General features: G+C 34.8%; 2 protein-coding genes across 2 annotated transcripts; both read left to right on the forward strand.

The window, feature by feature from the left end:
- Positions 1 to 1,726: 1,726 nt before the first annotated feature.
- On the forward strand, positions 1,727 to 13,778 carry LOC126978352 (protein RCC2 homolog). Its single transcript, XM_050827106.1, has 12 exons — positions 1,727 to 1,881; positions 3,898 to 4,057; positions 4,163 to 4,306; positions 4,403 to 4,478; positions 4,708 to 4,839; positions 5,196 to 5,295; positions 6,085 to 6,188; positions 6,484 to 6,650; positions 7,405 to 7,585; positions 7,815 to 7,892; positions 8,422 to 8,522; positions 9,421 to 13,778. Exons 2-12 carry the CDS (start codon positions 3,905 to 3,907, stop codon positions 9,589 to 9,591), a joined length of 1,407 nt encoding a protein of 468 aa, XP_050683063.1. The 5' UTR covers positions 1,727 to 1,881; positions 3,898 to 3,904; the 3' UTR covers positions 9,592 to 13,778.
- Positions 13,779 to 15,420: 1,642 nt separating this feature from the next.
- On the forward strand, positions 15,421 to 17,192 carry LOC126978345 (KIF-binding protein-like). Its single transcript, XM_050827097.1, has one exon. The coding sequence runs from the start codon at positions 15,471 to 15,473 to the stop codon at positions 17,100 to 17,102; it is 1,632 nt and encodes a 543-aa protein (XP_050683054.1). The 5' UTR covers positions 15,421 to 15,470; the 3' UTR covers positions 17,103 to 17,192.
- The last annotated feature ends 1,829 nt before the right edge of the window (positions 17,193 to 19,021 follow it).

A 19,021-nucleotide genomic window follows, 5' to 3' on the forward strand; every position in this document is an offset into this window, starting at 1 on the left:
GAGTTGGTTAGGGGGATCGGTGAGGGCGTGTCTGGGCCTCCTGACCTGATAACGTGAAGGAGGGAGGGCGGTATAATTCGCTGCCTCCTTAATCAGGGGATTGGGGTGATTGTCTGAGGACTTAAATAAAGTTTCAGACAAGCACTTTAAGTGTTGTTGGATGGCGGGGAGCTCTAAGTCCCGGCGAAGATCTGCGTTCCTAACGCACCAGTGAGCATTAACAGCCTTACCGCAGAAAAAGGATTGGACTGTTTGGAGTTTATCAATAATGTTTGGTTTCACATGAGCGAAAACTGGAGCGGCGTAAGTCATAACCGGTCGAATACAAACCTTGAAAAGTGTTCGCTTGTTCCTAAAAGACATTTTACTGTGCCTACCTATCATACTGTTTAGGCGGTACAGATAGAAGCGGGCGGTTCCGGTCACCTCCTGGACGTGAGGCCTAAAGGTGAGTTGGGAGTCGAGGGTCACACCCAAGTACTTGGCTGTGGACCTGAAGGGGTTAGGGGAGCCTAAGATATGAATGGGTCGATCCTGGCAGAAAGGTCTGCGCTTTATATCAAAACGGACTGCGGAGCTTTTATCCGGGTTGACCTCAATACGCCATTTCCTAAACCAGTCACCTAGCTCATTAACCGAGCGTTGGAGCCTGGAGAGGACTGAAGATATTTGTTGGGACTGGACGTAGAGAGCGTTATCGTCGGCGAAGAGAGAGAGTTGGACTAAATTGCTAGGGATGGGAATATCGTTGGTATACGATATGTATAGAAGCGGTGAGAGCACTGAGCACTGTGGTACCCCAGCCGTGAGCAGGCGAGGGGAGGAGAGGACACCTTCGTGTCTGAAACGAAAGGTACGATTGTGGAGATAAGAAGCCACTATGCGGACTAATCGGGATGGGAGGCCTAGAGAGTGGAGTATGTATATTAGACCTTCGTGCCATACTTTGTCAAAAGCCTTGGCGACGTCGAAGAAGACAGCGATTGTCTTCTTACGTTTTGGATAGAACCCGCTGTAGATGTACTCTACAATGCGGTGGACTTGTTGAGGACAACAGTGTAGAGCACGAAAGCCGAATTGTTGGGGTATTATTAAGGGAGGATCGTCCGTTGGCAAGAGATGCTTTCTCATACGGATCAGAATAACCCGTTCAAAGACTTTCCCCATAGCCTTGATTTTCCTGGTTTAGGAATCCCTATAAGTATGGCCTCTTTCCAAGCGGCTGTAAAGAAGCAACAATAAATAATTGTTAGTTCTTTTGTTGTTTATTTAAAAACAATTAATTAAAAATGGGGGGAAACGCCTACTATTTGGTTCTGGCACTCGCCGGCCGTTACCGCGGCACGCTACGCTCGGCTCGTGCGTTGTTTTAACTGTTCTAACATAACCTAACCTAACTAATTTTAATGAATTGCAAATTTAAAAAAATTAATAACAAACAAATGTTTATAGGGAACAATCAAGAACAAATGGCGAACTAACGATGTAATAAAAAAAAAATCTGGGGGGCTAACTTTCTTGAGCTCGTAGAGAGGGCTCTCTTTTCCCTATATATTATTATACTCTTTGTATACCTGTTTTTATGATATTATATGTACGTATAGTAGATATTCCATATCTGCCATAGACTCGTTAGTAAAAAAAGTGTTCTGTGGCCATAGATAAGAAATATGAATTACGAGTTTTATGTAAAAGTACTGCGGAGTTCGAATGTTCTGTGGTTTGAACTATCCGCCATACTTATATTGTGATTTGTGATTCCTTATTTGCTCATTAATAATAATTATACATAATAAATTCGCTGTATTCCAGTTGCTCTGCAAATATTACAATCAGTTCAGAAACAATTAATTAAAATTTCATCATCTATTACAAATTAAGGTAAGATTCATTAATTATTATCGAATAACAATGTATAAAATTAATTTTCAAAAATAATATACAGCACGTGTCCCACTTTGAGTCAGCCAAATGCGAGTAATACGTAACATCTCTTTTGCCTTTTTAATCTAGATACTGCGATAGTATCTTTTATAGTACCCCGTTCCGGCGACCGCCTGTACGAAATTGAGTGTGTACTCTCGTAACAATGATCCTGAAACAAAGATCCCTAAATTTAAGGGATCTGCTGGCCACATTTACACATACTTCTTCATGGTGAGTTGCAGCATTGCATCTCCATAATATGCCTAATCTCCATAGTATCCCATTCTATAGGATGTTAATATCTTGCAGCCTGAGGAATTTTACATGAATTATTTATCATTCAAGCCATTATCATGTGTGCTTTTGAAATCTTAAAAAACACGAACTGGGTTGACCTGGGGTTAAACACATGCAAATCTTATATTAACCACTTTTTAGATGATCCCATATGTATATACTTAAGCAGATGTGGAGAGACCTGGCTGACAAAAGTTAGGAGCTAAGGGTAGACCTGAATTTTTTGAAAGATAACTAATTTACTTAAGTGGCTAGTAGGAATGAAATACTTAACAAGTGGGGGTATTTGTATGCCATTTTGACCTTGATCTTTTATGAGAGCCCATTATAGTACAAATTTTTTTGGGCCATAGTAAAATTTGAATTTAAAAGCAAATTAAAACAGGTCTGTCCATGTAACCTATACACTTCATAAGCAAACATATCCTCCAGTTCATCTGTATAACGAAAACAAGCCTCAAGCCGATGATGCTATGTACTTAGGAATGCCTCTAAACCACAGACTGACCTGGGGAAAACAATACATGGGCCAAACAAAAATAACTTATATATATTAGATATGTACTGGATGTCAAACAGTATCAAATTTACAAAGCAATACTTAAAACAATATAGATCTATGGGATTCAACTATGGGGCACAGCAAAGAACAGCAATATAGAAAAACTGCAACGATTTCAAAGTAATACATTACAAAACATGTGTAACATTCCCCAGTACATTAGCAACATGCTGATGCATGCTGATCTAAAACTGAACACTGAAAGAGGAAATCACCAACTACAGCATAAAGTACCAGCTATGACTATCATGCCATATATATAATTTGGCCTCCCAAGTGGAGAGCACTGGTAGTGTCATATACAACAGACTGAAAAGACACAGCATTCCTAACCTTGCTGATAGATTCACTACCAGATATTCAGCAAACATGTAGATCAGTTTGATGGAACATGACAAAAATTAACCACCAAAGAGACAATAAATTGGCTTATTGTGCTAGGCACAAATAGCCATGATGGCAGAAAATATTAGAGGTGAAAAAAAATAAGTGAAATTTGAAGTTGCCTAAGCATACCCATATAGTGAAATCCTGCATACATCTGAAAAGAACCAACTCTATTCTTGACAACAACCAAGCTTACTTCATACAGTGATATAACTTAAATAATTTAAACTTTCCATTCCGGGAGACTCTGATTGCAGGGGTATGCCTCAGATTCTGTCTATGAGTATTATTTTGTGTGTATTAAATAGATTGCTTATAATTAGGATTATTTGTGTGAATGTATCTGAAAGCTATTGAAACATGCTATAAGACCTTGCAAAATAAACCATCTTATAATTAAAACAAGGGTCAGAACTTGATGAGTGAATAGTGTGGCGTATGGCACTCTCACTTTTGGTGTATCTGAAAAATCTAGTGCCCTGGGCCACTGCCGATTTTGAAAGGTTAATGTTTATTGACTATTAACCATGAAAGTAATGAAATTACTAAACCTTTACAATTAATTGGTTTGCAGGTACTCTTATGTATTTAGTTTTGTATGCATGCAATGACACTAAAAATAATCATATTATGCATAAATAAAAGAATTAGGAATGAATTATTAGTTACTTCATGTCCTTGTTAAAACAAATAGTAATATGTTTTGAAAGTATAAGATATTTCAGAATAAAAATGGCAGAACGAAGCCGTAAGCGTAATAGTTCTGCAGTTGTGGAATCAAATTCTAAAAGGCGGTTTGTACCTGACAGTGATGAAGACGAAGATCAAGATGCCTCAAGAGTACCTTCTCCTCTACCTGAAGAATCACAACAGACATTTCCAGAGGTTTATATTTACATTAGGAATTACTATTAAAATTATGAAAAGTTTAAATTTGACTACATCTAAAACTTAGTGTAAATGTAAATGACGCTCATGACTTATTTTAAGGTGGTTTTGAAGAGTTTTTACAAGAAGCCAGGAGTACTTTTAATTGCTGGATGTGTGTCTTGGGATAATGTTGCCAAAAGAGACAGTAATGGAGAAAACATCCACCCGAACCTCTACACATTTCACAAATTCACAGATAGAAAGGTATTTGAAAGTATTACAAAATATTTTCTTGTATATCTTTTATATATTTTTACTTACTAGCAAAATTAATATTAATCAATACTATTAATGTTTTAGTACCGGCTGATTGTTAGTGGATGTGATTCTGGCCACTCAATTTTAGTATCTACCTCTGGTGAATGCTATACATTTGGTAAGTGTAAAATAGCATTTATTGTAAATATTATAATATTGACTTTATGTACCCATTTATATATAGAATTCCGAAACTAGGGGAGAATTAACTGAAAAGATGGAGGAATTCTAATTCCTTCTAATATTTTATTCATTCACCACAATATAACAAAATCACCGAGTAATTAATTAACATTTTAATTAATTTCCTAATATTGTATTTAACATAATTCTGTTACATTGTCTAGGGCGAAACAATTATGGTCAACTAGGATTAGGTGACACCACCACACGATATGTTCCAGAACTTGTACCAGAACTAACTGGAAAAAACATTATCCATGCTGCTACTGGAAAGCACCATAGTCTTTTTGTAACAGGTATATTTAAATTGAGTTAAATTTACACAATTAAATTTTTGCCATTAATTAGAAAGGATAGGTTAGGATTTGCCTCTTACTCATGTAACCAAACTCCGTGCTGATTAATAGTCTTTATATGGTTAACATTTACTTTAATAAACTATAAATTGCAAAACAGACTTTTGCGCACATCATTTTGCCATTGCTCTTTCATCCCTATATTATATCCTGAGATTTTTCATTGTTTTGAAATTGTTTTTTTTGTATTGTCATTTTTATTGAATTGTTTGATTTTTTTTTTCTTAATTATGTGATGGCAATAGATATGCCTGCTGGTGTCCATATTGATACTGTAAACATTTTTGTTATTTTAGATACTGGTACAGTCTATGCTTGTGGGGATAACAAACATGGTCAATTAGGTATTGGCAATAACACTCCCCAATATAAAACACCTACCAGAATCAGATACAAGTAAGTTTTTTAATTTATTATGATCTTTGTATGTATTTAAATATATTCTATAATTAAACTATAACTAAAAAGTATAACTAATTGCATGTTTGATGATACACATGATTGGCTAAAAAATAAATGGATAACTTGTACTATTTACCATAGGGAGGCTCCTTTGCACAGGATGATTATGGGTATCACAACGGTGCCTATTTCTGCCGTGAAGCAGTAATGTGTAAACATTACTGGGTTTTGGTCTGAAGGGCACCATAGCTAGTACAATTACTGGGCAAATGAGACTTGACATCTTGTCTCAAGATGACGAGCGCAGCTGTAATGAGCAGGGTGTATCAATTACTATCAGCTGAACGTCCTGCTCGTCTCGTCCCTTATTATCTTTTTAAAAAAATGTAATGTACATACATACAGCCAATGTGGGAAAATATACCTAGCAACATCGGCAGATTATATTAACAAGTTTTTTTTTATGTTGACATTACAATGTTTAATCTAATAATTGAAACATGAAAATATGTATGTAATATAGTATGTACTATGTATTACGTAATATTTATATGAACCTACCATACCCAACCTTGATTTAGTTGTCTGTGGCACCAAAACTACTGCTTTTTTGACAACATTACAGTAAACAATGCTTTTTTAGGCCATAGAGTATAGACTTTTTCAAAGACTCAATAAAGTATGTACTTATATTTCTGATTGTGGCTGTCTAAATGACAAATGAAAGTAGAGGAGTAGAAAAAACTACTTTACAGCTACAAATTATCATTTTACAATTTTCAGAGGACCACCAGTTGTCAAGGCCGGTTGTGGTTCAAATTTTTCAATGATATTAGATTGCAATGGAGCCCTTCACTCATTTGGCTTGCCAGAATTTGGTCAATTAGGTAAGGATGTAATTTTATAACGTTTTTCACTGTTACTTATAATAATTAGTCAATATATTGTTGGCCATGTTTATATAATATCATCTGATAAAGCAATATATTCATTGCTGGTTGGGAATGCATCATATATATTTTTCTTAGGATGCATTTAGTGCTGCACCGACGGTCCGCACTGACCTCAGTCATACATAGCTACTATAACATAATATGATTGTGTTCAGTCCAGCGCTGATGTATTGAGCACTAAATGCAGCCTTAAAATATTTCATGACTATTAATAATCTTTATTTTTCAGGGCATAATACTGATGGAAAATATTTTATGACTTCTAACAGACTCGCCTTTAATTTACAAGCAATACCCAAGAAGATAGCTGCCTATTTCGAAAAGCAAAGGGATGGTCGCATGAACCCCATTACTAATGTTGAAATTGTGGACTTCTCTTGTGGTAACAACCATACTGTAAGTAAATTAGAAAAATATATCTTATTAGTGGAATAAATATTTTCTGATTAAGGACTGGGTTTTCGCGAGTCGCAAAATATTATCTTTTATATGATGTAAGATAAAATTGAAAGTCAGGTCACACTCATACGGTAGCCAAACCGGAGCAGGTTTGGCTTCGCGTAAAATGCCGTATGTCAAAAAAGTGGCCCGTTAATTGCTTGGAATTGGATCAGAGATCAGACTAGTGCGTAAGCAATATTCAAATACGGTCCGAGATTCCTAGACCTGTATTTTCACTGGTACGGATTGGACTCTGATCGGACGTAGTGCGAAAACGCTCTGACTGTGACAAGTGTCAATAATAATCTATATATATAAAAATTAATTGCTGTTCGTTAATACTCGAAAACGGCCGGACCGATTTGGCAAATTTTGGTCTTGAATTATTCGTGGAAGTCCAGCGAAGGTTTAAAAGGTTAATAAATATGAAAATGCTCGGAATTAAATAAAAACAACAAAAATTTTGTTTTTATGTGATGTGATGTGATACATAATTTCTATCAGAGAATTTAATGACGCACGGTTTGACAGTTCTGCTTTGAAACAATTTCAGTATAACAACAGGGTGCATAACATTTTACGGAGTAATTCTTGATGTTGTGATATATTATTGACAAATTGATAAAAAACATTATTTTATTTATTATATACAGAACAACATCAGTCGGGTCAGCTAGTGCAAAATACAATTTAACCAATTTCTTTACAGGTTGCTATTGATTCATTGAAACGGGTATTCAGTTGGGGTTTTGGTGGCTATGGTCGCTTAGGTCATTCAGACCCAAAAGATGTGGCAGTGCCACTTCTCATCAGATCATTTCAAGGTTCATCCCGAGGTGTCAAATCAGTCTACTGTGGCTCTAAATTCACATTGGCTGTAAATGAGCTTGGTAAGTTTAATAATTTATTGTAATACTGGCTGACATAACGGATGTTGCATTTATGGTAATGAATTTTTAGCAGCCATTGTAAATATGTCAATGTTCAACAAACAAATTTTTAAATATAACCCTGTGCACACACTCCGCAAATTATGTTTTAAATTTGATGGAACTTTAATGATAGTATTAAATTATCTAGTAAGCTGTAATCAATTAATAATTTGTGGAATAAATTCAGGTATGCTCTACCTCTTTGGTCAGCCAAAACCTACTGGAGAAGCAAACATGTACCCCAAGCCAATGCAAGATTTAATGGGTAAGTAACAACAAGCATTATATATATCTTTATCCAATACTTAATATATATCTAACAATGTGTTTAGTCATTTTCACTTAGAACTACTTTAAAACAATATAATTTTCAGAATTTATTTGTAAGATACTTACAAGTAGTGGGAGGCTCCTTTGCACCGGATGCCGGCTAGAAGTCTAGTCGTGAAGCATTAATGTGTAAACATTATTGTGTCTCTCTGTGAAGGGCGCCGTAGCTATTGAAATTACTGGACAAATGAGACTTAACATCATGTTTCAAGGTGACGTGCGCAATTGTAGTGCCGCTCAGAATTTTGGGGTTTTTCAAGAATCCTGAGGGGCACGGCGTATCAAATACCACCAGCTGAAGCCCTACTCGTTTCGTCCATTATTTTTTTTAAAAAGTTATGACTTAAAATTTGATGAACCCCTTTTGAAATATGAAATGAATATACTTAGATAATTAAAAACACATTCTCAGATTTTCGTGTATATACTTTGAAAAAGTCCTTAACATTTTTGCTAATGAACAGGTTGGAATGTCCAATGTATGGGAGCAGGCCACACTTCAATGCTTTTTGCAGCTGATGATACACTCATAGCTATGGGAGCCTCACCAACTTATGGAGAACTGGTAAGGAATCTCCCATTATGTAATTATAGACTGTAGAAATCATTTTAGAATGTGAAAGCTTCCATTCATCATGTTGGTTATTATGCTCATTTCAGTCTTCATGTAGACTAAATTTTTATATAAGTTATCAATCTAGATCCTTTTTTTTTTTGATGTGAAAACTTCAGACGCGTTGGGGTCTTATGGTCGTTTTCAATAACGTATTTCTAATTACGGATACATTGCTATCACCGTTTAATGACAAGATGATAAGATCTTGTCCATATCCGTAGTTATGTCCAATATAGTTATAGTCCAATGCTATCTGTCGATAGGTTATTGAATTGTATGTAAGCCTAAAAGGATATATTTGGCTACCTGTAGTAAGTCAAACTAAGGATAGATAGGTTATTTAGTGAAAATGGCCATAAATTGATTTCGAATGTCCGTTCCAGTGGACTCAAGGTATTGTCAAACTTAAATGATTAAATTGTAATTTCTATCCTCCATACTTTCTACGCTTCTATTAGACACATATTCCTACTTACATTCACACATTTCTCACTTAAACTTAGGTTAGATACTAACAAGGTAGTTAATATTATGGGTGTTTATCACTAACCGTACTAACTCTTGTTGCCTATTCTTCAGTTCACAATAAAACCACAGCTATTTCAACCGATCATTTCCTTTTAAATCAGCTATTTATATACTTCAATCAGCTAAATTAAAATAAAAAATCTCTCCACCTTGACGTTGGCCGAATCGTCGATATTCAGTCGACGGAGCCAGTTAATATAAAAAAAAAAGAAGCGGACACGTCAAACTACAAAGTAGACACTCGTCAGATTTTAGGAATCAATAATTTTGCAAGTTGTGTTAACATTAATGGAAGTTGATTGTTGTATTGTCTCATCAGGGTCTCGGATTTACTTGTGGCTCCACAACACGGGCAAAAGAAGTATACTCCATGGCAGGAATGAAATATTCTCAAATTGCTATGGGCTACTCACATTCAATGCTTCTAGTTGATGATTCGACGGATGAAGTGAAACAGAAGTTGGAAGCAATACCAACGTACAGTCCGTAACCTGTACATCTTCACACTGTCATAATTTAGAGGTATATCTTATATCAATTGAGACAAACTGAATCAAAGGTATACTAATAGAAAAAAAATCTTATAAGCAATTGGTTTTTACTTTTAAGATTAATAAATGTGTTAACAGTATTTGATATTTCGGTATTTTTTATATTTAGCAGCATCTCTGATATCAACACACTCATGTTAAAGTCTTTTATATTTCATTATATTAATATATACATGTTTAAGTTGCTTGATCACATCGAGTGCATTTTAATTCATTTGATCTCAAATTTATTGTGTACAGTTTGAATTGTTGTTTGTAAAACTGACGCAATAACGGGTACCGTGCCGTCCAAGGTAGCAGTCGTACTCTAACGGCCGTTCCCAATATACTATCTACAGATAGAGAAAAATTACTAGCTTCTACTGCCAGTAATTAGCTGTCCCAATATACCCGATAAGTCATGCTTATCGCTTTATATTGGGACGCGTGAATTGCAATATCCATACAAACTTCTATCGCTTGTAAGCTATACGTCCTCCCGTTGACAGACAGCGTGTACGGATAAGGTGAGTTACCGTCGATAAGTTTATTGGGACAGAAAAGTCAACGATATTTACGATTTTTATCTCAAGTAAGAGACTGAATATTGGGAACGGCCGTGAGGCTGATATCTATAGAGCGTACTTAGGACTTTGCTCAGATTTTACTTACGTAAAACTTAGCTTAGTGCGATAAAACGTGAACTTAATTTTTGCATTGGGCTGTCTTAGATTAAGCTCATCATAATTTCAAATGTCAAATGGCTATAAAAACAAAATTAAGATGAAGCTAAGCTTACACTCAGCTTAGTTTAACGTAAGTAAAGTTTGAGCAGCCTAAGTACGCTGTATAGATCTCAGCCTAACTCATTTTGAATACTTAATTTCACTAAGTGTACCTTAACTGCATACTTCGAATGAGTGTTGATGGTGTAAGTAACTTAATATAACTTACATAACGTTACTATACATTCTTCGTGTCAAAAACTGGATTTACCATTATATTTTTTTCCCGGAAACAGTAACATTTCACTGTCTATTCACTATCTGTGACATATTTAACAGCTTTTGTAATACGGTTGCAGTTTTAATTAATAAATAATCATTTAATTTGATGTTTAAGAAGAAAAGTACTTAATTCGTTGATATAATTAATCGAATTGTCTAGGTTATAGTTTCTCAACCTTATTTTGCTTACCGCCCACTTTGAGAATATGTTTTTTTCTAGAGTTTCTATTTTTTTGCCTTTTTAGACTATATTTTTAATTTAATTTCCTCTGGGTCTTCTACTGCCCCCCCGAAAGTCTCAAACGCCCACAAGGGGGCGTTATCGCCCACGTTGAGAACCTATGGTCTAGGTAATATAATTTGGCTGGTTCAAAACTTGCCGAAACAAACAATCTCAATAATGCAAAGAGTCACGCAAGCCAATGTTATTGTCTCGAATACATTGAAATATTTCTTTGATATCACAGTGTTAAGTTAGTTATCTAAGCCTAGTTTTGTATTTTTATAAGACTGTTTTTAGGCGTATTAATTTTTGTATTAAAAACAATAATTTATATAGTTTAATATAAGAATAGAAAATGCTTTGGTTAAATTTGTACTTAAAGATTAACCCCCTTATTAATAATAGTCTGCTAACTTAAAGCATTGCTAATTCTCACTCTGTCTTCTTCTATTGACCAAAGTCAGAATGAGAAAAAACACTCCTTAGCGGCTGTTATAAGTTAGCGGACCATTATCAATAAGGGGGAAAGACTACATTTATACAGGTATTTAATGACAAAACGTAATGATTCAATGTATGTATGTGAAAAGCCAAATTTAGTTACTACTAACTTACCTGTTACATGAACTTAATACAAGTTTTATACCACTTGTATAATTTCTGTTAGAATTACATTGATTATTTTTTATGATCTCCTATTATTCAGTCAGGATCAACAAGTACTTTCGCACGAGTGTAATATTACATGTTTCGTGCCTTGCATGCCGTTCATTCATTCCGTGCATATGCATGCATCCTACAGGTTTATGCGTGCACATATTGTGCCTAAAGGATGTGTTATTCTGTATCACAAGTTGGCGAATGTCTTGTTTTATAATGACACTAGAATTAGTATTTTGTATAATTTTTTTCTTTTTTATAGTATCTTTTTTTGTATTGCTTTATTTATAAAAATGTGGTTGAGGGTTACAAATGAATAATAAATAGCGTAGGTTTTATAAGATAATGTTAGGTAGGTTTTTCTTGGTCTAATTATGATAATGCACAATATTATAGTGATGATGAACATTCCCAGTCTTTAGTACATGTCTAAAATATTTCCGGGAATTTTCGATATTTACACGTGTTATTGTAATTTTATTATAACATTCACGAAAATTCTTGCTGCAAATGTTTTTTAATAGGTACTAGTAAAAATCTGTTCTCTTTGAGATATATGATTTTTTTTTTGTATATACATAGTACAATAAAAATTACGAGGGGCACAATGAAATGATCGGGAATAGAATATTTCGGATTGAGTTACAGTAAAACCTTTTTTAGAATTTGAATACTGGCCTCTTAATGACATTCATACAATTAAAAAAAAGTTCAAAAACAAATTTATGTTGGTTTAAAGTTGACACGTCGTTAATTTATTTCGTGCCATAATTTATCACAATTTTTGTCGTGGCTTATCTCAAGATATATTTCTCAACGAACTTGTTTCGATTTATGATGTTGAAGCACCGATTCAAACGACAATATACCGCTGGTATGCCGAGTTCCGACGCGGTCGTGTGTCGCTCAGCACGGTTTCTTCTGCAGGTCGACCAAGAACAGCGGTCACGCCTGAAAACATCGTAGCTGTGCGAACTATATTAGATGACCGTCATGTGACATACGAGCAGATTCAGACTGTTATCAGTATCGGAATGAGTGCAATTCAGTCGATATTACATAATGAGCTGTATGTAAGAAAGCTAGTTTCCCGCTGGGTTCCCCACAATTTGTCCGAAGAGCAAAAGGCGGCTCGTGTAGATTGGTGCCGGAATACTCTGCAACGCTTCAACGGAGGGAGGTCAAATGCCGTTTATATATTATGCCTCTCAGGTGACGAATCATGGATTTCTTCATACGAACCTGAAAGAAAACATCTGTCAGCAGTTTGGGTCTGCAAAGACGAGGTCAAACCAACGAAAGTGGTTCGCTCCCGCAGCGTGTCAAAGAAAATGGTCTCTACGTTTGTCTCGAAAAAGGGGCATGTTGCTAATATTCCTTTACGGGAGCGCAGAACGGTTACCGCTGAGATACCACTCAGCTCACGGTTTGTTTGCCAGAAATGATAGCCGAACTCCGAAAAAATAATCCGAAACGTCGCATCATCTTACATCACGGCTCGGAAGACAAATGATTTTTTGAAGCAGGAAAACGTTGAGCTGTAAGCCATCCTCCGTACAATCCTGACCTGAGCCCAAACGATTTCTTTACATTCCCCAGAATGTAAAATTTATTACGCGGTCAACGGTTTGAAGACCCAGAAGCAGCTGTGGAAGCGAACAAATCAGCCATTTTGTCAACATCAACTTCAGACTAAAATTGCTGTTTTAATTATTGGTTTGCACGAATGGAAAAGTGCATTAAGTTGAACGGAGAATACTTAGAAAAACAATTAAATACAATGTAACTATACCGTGCATGCGGTTTTTCTTATTTCCGATCTTTTCAGTGTGCCCCTCGTATGTATAATTAAGTAATTGTTGCAGTATGTATACAAACTGGCGATTTTGTATATTCACAATTTCACTAGGATATTCATATTCTTAAATGTAACTTTCAGGCTTTCTGTAAAAAAGGTGTTATCTATTATTTTAGAAGGACAACTCATTTATTTTTTCGTGTGAAGCATCCTATCTATCTTTTTATCCTACTTATTTGGTTTGAATAATGGGTACCCGAGTAATTTGATATAATTGTTTAACCTAATAATGTATTGTTTTGTCGTAATATATATATAAGAGAGTATGTGTTTCCATAATTTTCGATTATTTTGTTAACTCTAATCCAAACTCAATAATCACAGATGTCTTAAATTATGAGTGAAGAAGACCCTGCCGTCAATTTTGATTTTTAATAAAGTATTTTGTCTAAAGTTCAATTCTTTTTTATTTATAAATAATAATTTTAAAACCCGAGCTTTATAGATGATGATTTTTGATAAAAAATTACTTCTACGGATAGTACTATATTTCTGCCACTACTTTAAAATTTGAATCTTTTAATGACATTACTTACGATTAACAATCACTGAAATATGAGAACAATTAATCTGATGTAAAAAATTGGCAAAATAGTATTGCCAACCTCTCACGGGAATTTAAAATGCAAGTGTCGGAAGCAAATTAAAACTCCTCAGATTATGCTACGGTAAAACAAAGGAGGATCGCGAGAATGGACCCACATAATTTAAAAATTAAGCAAGAATCGTACAAGTTTATATTAATTATAAACATAAGTTTATACGATATTTATATAAAAATATTGAGGCGCTAAGATATGGGAGTCAAAAGATTTCAATTATTATTATTATCTATTAAAAAATCAGTGTAACGGAACGCTGCGTAATAATTGACATCTACATTTTTTTGACATGACAGCCCTTGTCATAATTTATTTGGATGTTCCGACACCATCGTATTATCGATACCACCTACTCAATTTCGTAGGTAGTAATTCACAATAAGATCATTATCTTTTTTTGATATTAAAATGAGTAGGTAACTTCTTTAAAAGTATTGTTACCTTACTTGAAAAAAGAATGATTTGGGAATCCTCAATTATTAGCACTTTTTACTAATTACCTTAAATATCCCACTGCTGGCCAATCTAACACATATTATTTAAAAATATTATCTTTTACACAGAATAGATCTTTTGCAGACAGTAATTAGGCATAGACATAAAATACGAATTATCGTATTACTTTTAGGTACTTACTTATATCTTTTTTCTCCCACTTTTTTAGACTTACTTACGATTTGATTTTTTCTTAGCTTTGTTACGTTAACGTTAACAGGCCGAATTATTTATGATTTAGCGTGAAGGGCTGAGCGAGCAATTGGACGAGCTGAGTCTCGTTTTTATTAGGCAAATGTGGTTCCAACAAGACGAGAATGTGCCCTCCGTTCGAGCATATCTCTTTTATTTAATATTTGCCAGAAAGAGAACGGCACGGGGGAGGTTGAGTCTTGTCTCCTGTCCAGACGGCGCTCGTTACCTTTGGCGACACGCAAAAGCAGTGACACTGAGGAGGATATAAGAGCCCGGATTATTACAGTTTTTGACACCAGTAAGTCTTACACGACGATGCTACAACGGGTTCTTGCCGATCCCGTGAAACTTTGCACAGAATGTATTTTGGTACTAACGTTTTTTCGTGGTTTTAGCAAAGATCATACAAAACAGGTGATTGAGTGCTGGTTACGCGCGGTCGTAAACGACCAAACTTTCATAATTGAGTAGGCACAGTTTTAATTTAATTTTTCATCTTTATTTTACTTTTTCCTAAAAATAAATGTGTATAATTTTGTTCTCACTACCTACTATATATCAATATACGCCTTAAGATATGCTACGGGATTTTTATAACACCTGAATGCGATACAATTGCCAGGTAAAGATATTATTAATACACAAATTTTCATTAATACCTTTGTAGTAAAAAATAGGTGATGGATGTATTTCAACAAAAAAGAAAGCAAAGAATAATTTACTTCTTCAAAATTTGACATTCACAATTTTACAACCCAAAAATATTGTTGATTATTTATATTTCCAAATAAATTCAAGTATGGATACAATATTAAATCGTATAAATAAGACATTCGAAACTTTGAAGAATAATTTTAAATGTAAAAACTCTCCAGACAAATTGCCTAATTTGAAGAATGATATAAGACTCCTACAAACAGATATCATTGTATTGGGAAGGGAAAATCATGACAATTATCGGAGATCACTGGCGATGGAAGCATTTTTAGCGTTGCTTACTGTGAAAACTGTGCCTCTTTCACTTATAGATAAAAGAAATATTTTACAATCGATCTATGAAAAAATGAGGCCTTATGCTTTGGCCGAAGAATGTTTATTTGTATTTCTCAGAATACAGAATCTTTTATGCTATAACCTTATACAACTACATCTTCTTGCCGATGCTCGTGAAATTCTTGAAGAAGTTGAAGAACTTTATGATAAAATTGATGAGTCTAAATTATTTTATGATGCAGAGGATTTGTTCATAGCCGAGCCTATTTGTAATATAAAAACAATGAATGTAGAGAAAATCAATAATGTAATTACAAATAATATTCAAATGCAAGCCTTTTTATATAATAAATTAGATCTGCCTGACAAGTACACTATGTACAATCACACAGTTTTGAGAAGACAGTTGGAAATGAAAGAAGGTACTCCCCAAGACTGGGCTTTACGGACCGCTCGACTTGGTAATTATTTTACTTATCTTAATCAGCTTGATCATGCTTGTTATCATTTGTGTGCTTCTTACCATGTTCTTCGTACCTTCCATGACAACTGTAAACTAATGCCAAAAGAATTTATAGTGCAAAAAGCAGATATTGAAGTACAATTTTTGGAACTCAGTCATTATTGGGTTAAATATGGCCTAACATTGTTTAAGCTATCACGCAAGAATGTTTTAAATAAGTTTTTTTCACAACCCACATTAAAAACAGATCTTTGGAAAACTGTTAATGGATTAGATGATACTCTTTCAAATGCAGGGGAATATTTCAAGGATATCGGTCCAGAAAAAAGTGGCAAAGGTGATTCAACTTTGAATGATATTTTCACCTTCCCTACATTAAACTTGAATAATATCCAAAATAAAGTTCCTTCGGAAACTGTAAAAACCCCCGAAGAAGCTCGTAAACTTTTTGCATTTACGCATAAATGGTTAATGCGAGCTAAGCATTATTACGACTTTGAACAGCACTCGTCTCAATATATATCATGCTGCTTACAATTAGCTGAATTGCACGAACACTTGGCATTCTTTGAAAAAAACATCGATAACCAGTATACTATACAAAAAAGAAGGGCGGATGTTTTAGAAGCTCTAAACTCTCTACTGAAAACTTGCGACAACGTTATGACTGTTCAAATAGATGTGATACGTGAATTGTCTCAAGTGCAATTAGAGCTAATGGCATTGAACTTGCAAAAGTTATGGCGTGAGGAATCTCAAACTAACGTTGTTGATTTGGATACGGATGCTGATTATCTAATAAATTCTCTGGATTCTGCATCAAGTAAAACTTTAACAGATAGAACGCTAAATGCCAACTGTAAAAATGCAGTATTGAGAAAAATGGAAGCAGCTACAACATTGAATGGGACACTCTATAGACTCAGTGGACAATTAAACGCTAAAACGCCATCCGAATTAAGCTTAAAGCTTTGATAAAAACTAACGAGTTTCCTATCTGTATCCCCATGATCAAAATATATAAGTAACAGTTTGCTAAGTCGTCAATAAATAATATTAATAAAATTGTTCCATTTTATTTAAAGCCAGCATTTCTTTTGTTGTGCTGTTCGTCATCACTTAAGAACACTCGTGTTTTTACTAGTAATATATAATTTTTGTTCCCAAAATTTTTTGTTGACAAAACAGCTGATTTTATGTGTGATACCCGCAATGTAATCATAAGGCTTGAAATGCGTTTGGTTGCCCAATAGACTTTTTATACAAGCGTATAGTTTTGATCTGTCAATGTTTGCGTTAGCTAGTGGTTTAGTTACTTTATGCATACATCAATCTTCTATTTTTACTCGAAAACTCATACATAAAGTGGTTGATGTAAAAAAATTGTATCGGTGTGCCCGAAATTAATAAAGAGAACGCTCTTCGACAACACCCAAGCATCGCCAAGTATCGGAATACTGGGTCACGAAATCTCGAGCGATTACCAATGCCGTGGTCATCTGGAGGGCAAAGCCAAATTGGCTTCGAAGAAGCTGAGCGTAATAAATAGAACACGGCAATACTTAATACATAATTAGGATATCAAGGTGGGCATTAGGATGTGTGGCGTTCCTAAACAGTTCCAAGGAACTTTCTTCCACGTACAACAAAACTATGGATGAGCTTCCACGTGCCGTGTTTCCGGGACGGTACGACATAGACCTTCAAAAAAAGCGTGTACAAATTTGAAGGCCGGAAACGTTCCTGTAATTCCTCTGGTGTTGCAAGAGAATGTGGGCGGCGGTGATCACTGGTGTTACCAGGTGACCCGTCCGCTCGGCTGTTCTCCTTTTCTATAAAAAACGAACGGTATGGTGAATTTTATACTTTCATTAGTAATTTCAACTACATTTCATCTAGAACGTCTCCTAGGTCCGATGTATTTGAATCCACCACACCTCATTGAATCCATTCCGCTGTAGCGTATGATGTCGAAACCATCAGAACCCTTAACAAATTTAAGTAGTCTAATGTCCGATTGTTAGACAACCATCTACAAATTCTATTCTTAGATCCTCTGAAACTTATTTTTACATTGTAATCTGCAGTTGCATGGTGGTCCAATTACTGCACCTACTCTCCATCTTTTTTCCAGTACGGGAAATGTGTTATTTTCCAGAATTTCTAAGTTCTCCTGGTATATTTTGCTTTCATTTCTGTAGTTTTTTATACGTATTTTGCTTCTTTTTTTGTTGGCCAGTTTTAAATCAGAAGAAGACGCAGACAATTAATATTCATCCTGATTTTTTTGTCTGTCTGTCTGTTTCTTCCGGCTAATCTCTGAGATGGCTAGACCTATTTTGACGGGACTGGCAGGTAGCTGATGTAATATGGAGTAACTTAGGCTACGTTTATTTTAGAAAAAGAAAGTAATCTTGCAATGTCCAAGAAACGGTCTAACTCTAAAAATAATTTATATGGCAAGAGTTTGCCGGGTCAGCTAGTATTAAATAAAAAAAATCTCTTATTCTATAAAAATAATTTAATGATGTTTAGGTACCAACCTACCCGTAATTTAACTGACTTATGCGGTTTATAATATTTTCATTGGTTGTAAATACAGCCAATGACTTTATTACAATACTGTTTTTTCTACAAACGTAAAAAAGAACGAGGAATAAATTTTCTTAGGATTTTTGTTTTATTACGCCAGAGTAATAAATAACTTCTTGCGTGTGTAGGTAGATATGTAAGTACACTTTTTTTTGGTTATAGGTACTTATAATACCAAAAATGTTACAATTTGTTGCCATGCAACAAAGTGTCCTCAAGGGTCATATTGGTAAGTATGTACATGTCACCTTTGCACAGGAAGCTGGCTAGATTATAGGTACCACAACGGCGCCTATTTCTGC

The sequence above is a fragment of the Leptidea sinapis genome, chromosome Z (genome assembly GCF_905404315.1).
Source record: "Leptidea sinapis chromosome Z, ilLepSina1.1, whole genome shotgun sequence".
Lineage (NCBI taxonomy): Eukaryota > Metazoa > Arthropoda > Insecta > Lepidoptera > Pieridae > Leptidea > Leptidea sinapis.